The sequence below is a fragment of the Nicotiana attenuata genome, chromosome 7 (assembly GCF_001879085.1).
Source record: "Nicotiana attenuata strain UT chromosome 7, NIATTr2, whole genome shotgun sequence".
Taxonomy (NCBI): Eukaryota; Viridiplantae; Streptophyta; class Magnoliopsida; order Solanales; family Solanaceae; genus Nicotiana; species Nicotiana attenuata.
In genome coordinates this window covers 26,252,228-26,262,781 of record NC_031995.1, presented here as the reverse complement: position 1 = coordinate 26,262,781, position 10,554 = coordinate 26,252,228, and the positions used below count along the sequence as shown (strand labels likewise).

Below are 10,554 nucleotides of genomic sequence, written 5' to 3'. Positions count from 1 at the left end.
TTTTCTTGTAAGGTTTTTAATGAGGCAGCTGGAAATACATATTACTAAATATGTGTACTCTTTTTTCTTCACTATGATTTTTTCCACTGGGTTTTTCCTAGTAAGATTTTGACGAGGCACATTATCTTTTAATGAACATCCAAGGGGGAGTGTTATGAAACTATTATATTATGGATGTCCATTTATTACTCCGCTATAGATAATCTTCCTCAAGAAGATTATCCATTTAGTACTTTGTTGAAGTTTATCTACGAGCAGCTGATGGAGGCAGGTTGCAAGCAACTCAAGAAAATGATTTGCAGCAGCTTCTTATTAAACAGGCAGGTTGCGAGCAGCTTATGCATACAACTTACAAGCAGCTCTAGAAAAGCTTCACAGCTGCTTCCTGAAAAGCCTCGTAGCTGCTTCCTTTTTTCTATAAATAGAGGAGTTTTCTGTTCATTATGTACATCAGTTGAAAGTTGAATAATATACCTATCTCTCTTTGTACTTGTCTTCGATTTCTTTACTTTACACTTTTTATTTTATAACAGTATTTTTGGAGACTCAACTAAGATAGGAGAAGGAGAATGTCTAGTTGTCCAAAGTTGGAAGAGCAGTTTAATTTATAAAGTAAAGTTAGGAGATGTAAATTATTTTCATTCAATTACATGTACGGTAGAGTACATGATATATGTAAAAATAAAGCCAGTGGTGGAAAATTAATTAATTAAGTTTTTGTGCTTTCTTCACAGTATCTCGCGCAACTGTACCATGAGCGGAGCTAAAGTGGCGGAAGAGGATTCATCGTTTGAAAATAACACTACATATACAAAGTCAAAAATATTTTTTATGCATATATAGTAGAGGTAATTGAATTCCCTTACTTATCCAAATGTTCAATTCTTTCTATTTTGTATTTCTTTTGTTGAAAATCCTGGTTCGGCTGCTGCACTGTACCCTTTAGAAGTTCTGAAAATTATACATACCTACCTAAGTAAACTAACAGACATGAGAGCTAGTTAGGCTGCAAAAAAGAACCAATAATTGTAAGCACAACTCAGGAGGTCGTTTCTATTACTGAGCACTGTTCAAACTGGATGGCGAAAAAGACATTCCAAAATAAAAGATAAATAAATAAACATACAAAACTAAAACAAATGAAGATTACAGCATGAAAGTTGGAAAATAATGATAGAGAAATATTTATTAGGCACTAAATAATGGCAAATCCAGATTAAGGACTATAATTTTTGCAAGATTAAGTGAGCACCACACTGAGGTCGAAGAGTGACGACATAAGTAGGTGCATGAGTGTAAGATGGAGAAAGCTCGAAAGCAAAACGTTGAAGGATCATTGCTAAGGCAATCTTAGTTTCCATAATTGCAAAATTATTACCAATGCAAATACGAGGACCCCAACTGAAAGGCAAGAAACAAAGTCTGTTGTTTGTTGCTGTTGCAATTCCCTCAGCAAATCTCTCTGGTTTGAATTCCTTAACATCATCACCCCATAATTCTGGATTATGATGAACAAATATTGTTGGTATTACAAGGATCACTTCAGGAGGGATACTCATATTTCCTAGCTTTGTCTCTTTGTATGCTTTTCGTACGAAATATGGTGCTGGTGGATATAACCTTAGAACCTCATTCAGGATCATACTCACCTGTTTATCAATAAGATTTGTTAGTAATTCAATATACTACTCCCTCCGTTCCAGTTTATGTGAACCTATTTCCTTTTTGGTCCGTTTCAAAAAGAATGACCCCTTTCTAAATTTGGAAACAATTTAGGTTAAACTTACAATTCTACCCTTAATGAGAAGCTTTTATAACCACACAAATACTCTAGACCCCTTTTTGACTTGTTTAGGACCACACATTCCAATAGTCTTCATTTTTTCTTAAACTTCGTGCCCAGTCAAACAAGTTCACATAAATTGGAATGGAGGGAGTATACCCTAATGGAAGTGTATACTAGTTAGCGGTGTAGTTAGTTAAGTGCATAAATAATGAATGTGCAAAAGATATTGATGATATATAGTTAACATATTATAACAAGTTATCTGCTTTATTTTAGGTAACAAAATTTAGCTGTTATAAGCAGTTAGCTGTTATTACAGGTCAACTTAATCTTATAGTGTAAACATTTGTATATTCTCAATGCACATAGTGTAGATTATAATATTTTATTTATAGTTTCTTGTTAATTATATCCAATTATTTGACAGTTAAAAGTGAATTTTCCAATAGAATTTATCTTCTGTGCATTAACTGTGGAAATACTTTTTCACCATCAGGTTAAGGTAGTCCACGACAACAAGTAACTGTCTATAATAATCCAAACTCGGTAACTTAAAAATGCAGGGTAAAAATATAGTGATAATGCAAAAATTCTTTTAGTATGTATATAAGTTACTTGTTGAGCTATGTGCATTTTATTTATATTTCTCCCTCACTGTTAGTTAGCTTAGCTCAGCTACTTATTAGTTAAATGTTAGTCTAGCTTAGCCGTCAGTTAGTTGGCATTTAGTTAGTGGTCCATGTTGTAAGTGGAGGACCCCACTCATGTATATGTGTACTCATTGTGGTGAACAAAGAATGATAGAATTCATTTTCCAGAAGTTCCCCTCTTTCAGTTCTCTCTCTATCTCGAAGCTTCTGCTCCTTCTCCATGGCAGCTCAAACTCGAGCTCAAGGTCCTCTGTGATCTTCTCTTCTTTACATTATTTAAATCCTTTCCTATGTTATAGTAGCCATTTTGATCTGCACGTTACATTTTGCTTAATTCTTGATCTTTCTTATTGTTTAACCACCCCTAACCCCTTAAAAGAATAACTCGAAATGTTGAAGTGTGTATTGTGTATAATTATCCCATTTAAAAGTTTAATTATATCCTGATTACACCTGTCACGTTGCTGACTTGATTTTTTTTCTTCTTATGGATTATTATTCTATGTTATGATCTAAAAGTTTAAGATATATTAACGAGAGAGCACACTTTTAAAAGTTTAATTATGTCTTGATTACACCTGTCACGTTGCTAACCTGATTTTTTTTTTTTTATGGATTATTATTCTATGTTATTATCTAAAAGTTTAAGATATTAAGGAGAGAGCACACTTTTATTACCTACTTATTTGTGTTTTCAACAGGAAAGATAGGAAATAAGCTCTTGTTAGTGTTTAATAACTCACAATTTTGAGACGGCTTAACCCTTCAAAATCTGGTTTATTGTTCTGGAAGACTTGCTGAACCTCTTCTCTTGCACGAGCTTGCCAAGTTTGGTGCGCACTTAATAAAACCATAGTCCAAACGAGTAAATTTGAAGAGCTCTCTTGGCCAGCAAAATAGAAGACTTTGCATTCTTCTATCACTTCATCAGTTGTCATACCAAACTTGCTTCCACCTTCTTCGATTTCCTTCAAATTAGACTTTAGTAAAATACCCAACAAGTCCTCCTCATCACTTGCTCCTCCCACTTTCATTGCTCTTTCTCTCTTGCTCACAATCTTCCTTAAAATATCTCTAAGTTCATTGTCAATGGCTTTCATTCTTCTATTTGTTCTTGTTGGTAAATACCTGTGCAAATCACATCAGCTAAGTAGCGGAAATATTTGGAGAAAATCCCCAAAAATTTCTGTTACTTCTCGTTTAGCATGAGTTTAACTTCTGCATACTCGCACTATAAAAGAATTTTTACACTATAACGTCATTTAAAAGATAAATTACATGAAAACGACAGATATTACAGACAGTGTGTTGTATATATCGCAACTGTCAAACAATATTTATACTGGCAGTACAATTATATAACTGTTACTTGTCTTATTTAACAAATAATTCATTTTACTTATTAGCGAGTTTCATGTGTTATCTTTTTAGGTGACCTAATATTGAAGTTAAACTCTTATAAGTGAGTTAATCAATTTTTATATTGGCAGCATATATAGTTTAACTGTTGTAATATGTTACTTGTCTTATTTTACAAATAACTCGTTCCACTTATTATTGGAGTTACATGTGTTATCTATTAGGTAACCTGATGTTGAAATCAGACTCTAATAAGTGAGATCAATAACTTGATAAATGAGGCAGATAATTGGCAACCACTTATTAAAATATACTGATAGTGTAAAATATGGAGCAGTAAGTATAATTAAATCCTTATATATACCTCCACCCAGGAATGTACACAGACTGGAAAGCTTGACGTGTGAGTTCAGCTAGTTCTTTTTGAAGATGAAATATTCTTGTTCCTTCTGCATAACAACTTCCAAATGCTGTTCTTGAAATCACATCACTTGTTAAATCTTCAAAATATGGATGCACGTCCAATTCGCACGATTTATTTTCGGAGAGTAGAATTTCCCACTTGTTAATCATATCCTCACAGCTTGTGTGCATTGCCGGCAGCATACACTATTAATTTTCAAAGCACCATTTCAGAAAAAGAATGTATTTAGAAGATTTATATATCCCCATCGAAATCTATAGCAGAGGCAGATTTAAAATTTAGATTAATAAATAAGTAGGAGTAGTATCTAGTTGGGGTAGAACTTAGTATAAATATATCTACATTAATGTAATTGATTTTTCCGTTTCTCGTTTCATGTCTGGCGTGGTACTCGCTTTGGGGGCCGACTAATCAGTATATCGTAAAGTCTCATTTTGGGAGGTAAAGTGTCTCCTCTTAAAGACAACTCCGATCCATTCCCACGGTTTAATCTCGAGACCTCTCGTTAAGGTTGACGGGTAGTTACCACTCCATCACAACTGTACGTAATTTAATTGGTTTAGTGGAAATAGTAAAAAGAAATATTTACCTTCAACTTCTCGGCATAAAAAGCAGTGTTAAGAATTTTTCTGTGCTTAGCCCATTTCTCGTCCTCATAGCTTGAGATGCCACTAACAAGAAGCTGGACAAGTGGGGCTGGTTTTGGTTTTTTGAAGATGGTGTTGTTGGTTACTATTTCCTTAATGAGTTCTGGTTCCATTACGAAAATCCTGGGTTCTGGACCTATCCATGCGAAACAGTGGTTACCTGTAATTCAGCCACTTTAATATTAGTGCTGCTTAATGAATAAACATAAGTACATAGTAACTCTGAGAATTTTTCCTTTTTTTCCTATTTCATATATCATTATAATTTAAAGCTAGATCAAGCAAATTGACTATGATCAAATAATGTACAGTCAGAGCCAGTACAGTACAGCTTATTCACATGTGAGAAAGATTTGGACACGAAATGTCTAATTCAACGTCGTATTCAAAACTAAATTAGTAGAATAGAGCCTTGTACTTTCTCTTACAACCTCAAATAGTGCGGAATCTTCTTGTTTTTTCCTTTACGATAAATCTGCATTTGAGAATATCAAAACCCTTTATATTATTCCTTTTACTACTTTCTCTTCTTCTTTTCTACAAAATATTTCCAAATTATTTCAGTGTGGGAACCTTGTGCACGGTAGTTCCCTTGTGCACGGTACATTTCCAGGGGGTTTCAATCATTTGAAAAAGAAAAAAAAACTATGCCCGTCATATACAAGTAAAATGATTTAAATTATACATATTTAACAATGTTGGTACATAAAACTTAAACTCTAAGTCAACAAGCATAACTCAGCCATTGGCGATCCTAGATTTTTGCTACAGCACTAGGTTAAGAATCATGATCGTTGAACCCTAACGATATAAAAACAGGAATTAAATTAAATGGACCACAAACAAAGACGATCGATGATTCGATGAAATTAGAGGACCACAAATCACAGACACAGATCCGATTTCGAGCTAAAATCCGTCTGCCTACCGGAAAACACGCAGAAATAACAAATTATCCAGCAAGTTCCCTATTTTCATTACAGAATAACGCGATTCATCCTACAGTACATGCATGATGCATGTTTGTTCTCGAGCAACATTTTTTATCATTAGATATAGAAGTGTTCCTTATTCACAGTCAGAACAAAAAAAAGGGAAATTAAATAAGCGTTCCAATGGAAAATTGTCCCTTTATTTTTGCATTATTACATGGAGATATGTCCTTTATTTTTTCTTCTCATTTTTTTAGTATAACCTTTATATTTTATACTCTCTGCAAATTAGTCCGGCAGCTATTTTGAACTAAGGGTGTATTTGGTACGAAAGAAAATATTTTCCATGGAAAATATTTTCTTAAAAAAAAAGTTGTTTTATCACTTATTTTGCCTTGTTTGGTTGGTAAGTGAAAAATATTTTCTAGTGTTTGGTTAGAGAGTAAAAATATTTTTAGAAGAAAATTAGGACCTCAATGCACATAAACCATATAGGGCCAGTCCTTATTAACTGATCGATCGATTGACCTCTTATATTAACATGTACGGTTAAAACTCACTGACTTATCATTTCCATATTCAAGTAGTAACCGTTACGCAACTCTTTTCCATCACAAGAATCGCCATTTTGACATCACTGTCATTTCTCAAAATCATAGTATTGATTTTCCAAATGAGACCCTCTTATTGTTTTCCACCTTATTGCATACATCCCATTTGAAGAGAAAGAAATTTTGAGAGATATATTTTTAGGTTCTAAAAAATAAAAACCGGTACAATATTTTTTTTTGTATGTATGTGTATAATATACAAAAAAAATATACATATTTTATACACTTTTCGATTAACAGATATAACTTATTTCAGTCAATCGGCTAATCAATTCTTTTCTTTCTTTAGTTTCTTTCTTAAGTAGCTTATTAGCTTGAAAGATATTGTATTTTGCCTAAAGAATTTTTATTTTTTAAACCAAATCTGATATTATCACTTTTTAATTTCTAAAATAAAGAATTTAAGTAATATACACTCGCAATGTAAATTTTTTTTAATCATTTTAGAACGTTAGTGCATAAAAACTTAGACTCTCTAAAAAACACTCACAAAATCAAATCACCACTTTGAATTGTGAAGTAGTATGGGAATATGTATGAAGATCTAAAAGCAACTTAACTTACCGTATTTGTTCAGAATAAGATGGTAGAAAGGGAAGACTCGAGGGAGAATATCATCAGTGAGTTTAATGGGTTCAAACTTGGCTTCTTTGGTCAAGTCAGCCATCTCCTTTGTGTCTCCATATAGTGTTCTATAAGGATGTCCATTCATGCCTTGCTTCCTAAAGAACTTCTCTTGTTTTCTTGGTCTCAACCATACCCAATTCACCATTTTCCACCCCCATATCACTAAGGCAATAACAATCGCCGAAAACAAGATTGCAACTATTTTCATTTATGAAGAAATGGAGGAGCAAATCTTGTTGAAGAAAAAGAAAAAAAAAAGCTAATTGAGAAGGAGAAGATGAGTTTATGTGTGATATTGATAACATTTATATATAGGGGAGAAGAAGAAGGAGGGCAAGTTTCAATATTGGTCTATGGCCATGTTTTATTGCTTGCACTGTAGTGATTCTGTGGAATAACTTTCACACTCTATGGACCACTAATGTTTAGAAAAATTAATGGTTTAAATGCTTGTAGCTACCTAGCTAGCTACCTATAGCCCATTATCACAAAATATATCAGTACTAGGCCATTCTAGTTCTATATATTTTGAGCCTTCTCAAGGACAGCGCATCTTGTACGCTTTGAAATTAACTTCCCTTTGATCGGACACGATGTTTGAAACAAAAGCTAAATATATACATGTAAAATGCTATAACTGCCCGTTCAAGTTTTCTGAAAACTCCGTACTTAAATTTTCAAGTTTTTCATTTAATTTTCTGCTGTCAATCAACTAATGTGCATGGTTGTCTATCAATAACGAGTTCAAGTTGCTGAGTTTTTTAGCATCACAATATTACAAAGCTTTATACAATTGTGTTTGGGCAATGAGGCGCAGGTGATCAATATTAACAGTATAGAGTTGACTCCGAGAAAATGTAGCAAATCACTCACATGCGTTTGATTTTCTCCCTAGTGTTTTGCCTAGTTTAGATCTGCTGGTTGTTGAGAGGCAGCGCAAATGCTTTACAATTATTTAATTAAGTTAGACTTTTTAAGAATTAAATCGGGTTGCATGCACTGCATTACTCATGCCATTCTAGCTAGTATCATCTCCAGATTAGTATTTGAGATTTAACTAACTTCTATACAACGATAGTGTAATAAAAAACTTACACTATCAAATTGTTTAAAAGATAATTATAGCCTATTTGGCTAAGCTTCTCCTATTCTAGAAGCATCTTTTTTTTTTATTTAAAAAGTGCTTTTTTTTCAAAGTTGAATTGTTCGGCCAAGCTTTTGGAAAAAAAAAAGGAAGTGCTTTTGTGGAGAATCAGAAGCAGAAAAAAGTAGTTTCTCTCCAAAAGCACTTTTTTGAAAAGCACTTTTGAGAAAAATATACTTAGAAGTAGTTTTTAAAAGCTTGGCCAAACACTAATTGTTGCTCAAAAGTGTTTTTCAAATTAATTAGTCAAACAGAAACTGTTTCTCACCAAAAGTACTTTTGAGAAAAATACTTTTGATAAAAAACGCTCAAAATAAGCTATTTCTTACAGCTTGGCCAAACAGGCTATTAGATGTGGAGTTAGTAACCCCCAAAACAAGACAGGTGACCTGGTTACAATAGTTTAAAATACATGACTTGTTAAGAAATGTAGCTCAAAGTAACAATATAAAATAAGAAGATAAGTAGAATAAGAGAAGAATAGATAACTTTCTTATTTCATCAAGTGTTCAAGTATATTACATTTCACATTTCATGCCTCTATTTATACTATTACATATGAAGGTTACAAAATAATGGTCTAAAATTTGACATTAACAATTGAGATCATGGGGGAAGATCATGGGGAAGGGTTATGGAGGTGTGGTAGGTACAATCATAATGGTGATTAGTAGTGGGAGGTTATTTACATCATGGGTGAAAGTAGTGGGAGTAGTGGGCATCCACATTTACTAAATATTTTATAACACACCCCTTTGGATGTCCAAAAATAGATAATATGCCTCGTTAAAACCTTAATAAGAAAAACCATGTGGGAAAAAAATTTTAGTGAAGGAAAAAAAGTACACATATCTGTAATACGCTTTATTTGCTGCCTCGTAAAAACCTTACCAGGAAAACCCAGTGGGACAAAATGTAGGCTAAGGGAAAAAGAGTACATCGCGTATCTTACTCCCCCTCACGAAAACATCACTTTATTTCTCGAATACGCCGCATTCCAATCTTCTGTCTCAACTTCTCAAATGTTGAGGATGGTAATGCCTTAGTGAACAAATCAGCCAAATTTTCACATGAACAAATCTGTTGAACATTAATTTCACCATTTTGTTGAAGATCATGCGTGAAAGAGAACTTTGGTGAAATGTGCTTTGTTCTGTCTCCTTTGATGTATCCTCCTTTTAGTTGAGCAATACAAGCAGCATTGTCTTCATATAGTGTAGTTGGATTATCCTTTTTCATAAGTAAGCCACGCATTTCCTGAATATGTTGAGTCATTGATCTCAACCAAACACATTCCCGGCTAGCTTCATGAATGGCTATTATCTCAGCATGATTTGAAGATGTGGCAGCTATTGTTTGTTTCATCGAACGCCATGATATAGTTGTACCTCCATATGTAAACAAATATCCTGTTTGAGATCGGGCTTTATGTGGATCAGACAAATAACCTGCATCGGCATAGCCAATCATTTCTGACTTGAATTCATTAGAATAAAACAATCCCATATCTATAGTTCCCCGAAGATATCTAAATATATGCTTAACACCATTCCAATGTCTTCTTGTTGGGGAGGAGCTGAATCTTGCTAATAAGAATACTGCAAAAGCAATATCTGGTCGGGTATTGTTGGCAAGATACATCAGTGCCCCAATTGCACTAAGATATGGACTTCCATCACCAACGAGCTCTTCATCATTTTCTTGAGGCCGAAATGGATCTTTATGGAACCGTTGTAAAATGATCGCCGACGATGTTGTTAATATAATGTAGCACTCAATATTATTAATATTGACGAGGATCTTTAGCTTAAATCTGTCATGAAATTTGGACAGATAAATGATTGGCCAAATGAAAAATGCGCAATGAAATTTGACTTCACCTGAAAAATATGAAATTGGACGGATAGTCCATTGTGCAAAAAGTGAAATGAAAAATCAAGTCGATAGACATAAAGACGACTTGTGACACACGATTTTTCGTAAATATCCTGGCATTAGTTATATGGAGACAGGTTCTCTTGTGGTGGATGAAATTGTTTTCAGGTTTTAATATGAAAATACATGAAAAACTTGATATGCGAAAATTTTGTTAAATAAAGCTTCAACAATCCATGTATGACATATATGATTTATTTTTGTGTCTTAGTGCAATGAGTGCACTTATGTTTCTTTAACCTTGAGTATGTCGCTATACTAGCAAGATTTAACTTTAATTCGATATGGAGACATTGGAATGCAATTAGTAATATATTACAAGAGAATCATTGATAGATTTGTTTATTCTAACAATATTGTCAAAGTTTTGTTGGTTATGTAAATGCATCTCGCAATTGATTTGCAATATTTTGCATATAAATGATCTTTTGATAGAGAT

The 10,554-nt window shown here is 33.4% G+C and overlaps 1 protein-coding gene across 1 annotated transcript; it reads right to left on the bottom strand.

The window, feature by feature from the left end:
• Positions 1,030–7,343, bottom strand: LOC109228840 (cytochrome P450 CYP72A219-like). The gene is made up of 5 exons (XM_019394070.1): positions 6,974–7,343; positions 4,809–5,026; positions 4,160–4,404; positions 3,180–3,564; positions 1,030–1,649 (listed from the first exon to the last, which is right to left on the bottom strand). Exons 1-5 carry the CDS (start codon positions 7,242–7,244, stop codon positions 1,224–1,226), a joined length of 1,545 nt encoding a protein of 514 aa, XP_019249615.1. The 5' UTR covers positions 7,245–7,343; the 3' UTR covers positions 1,030–1,223.

What these genes read in the sequence shown, in the direction of transcription:
- LOC109228840 (XM_019394070.1), bottom strand. Translation starts at nt 7,244, where the DNA reads ATGAAAATAGTTGCAATCTTGTTTTCGGCGATTGTTATTGCCTTAGTG. An exon ending in TTTATGCCGAGAAGTTGAAG is followed by an intron (nt 4,405 to 4,808) that starts GTAAATATTTCT and finishes GAAAATTAATAG; the next exon opens with TGTATGCTGCCGGCAATGCA. An exon ending in GGTTAAGCCGTCTCAAAATT is followed by an intron (nt 1,650 to 3,179) that starts GTGAGTTATTAA and finishes ATTGATAAACAG; the next exon opens with GTGAGTATGATCCTGAATGA.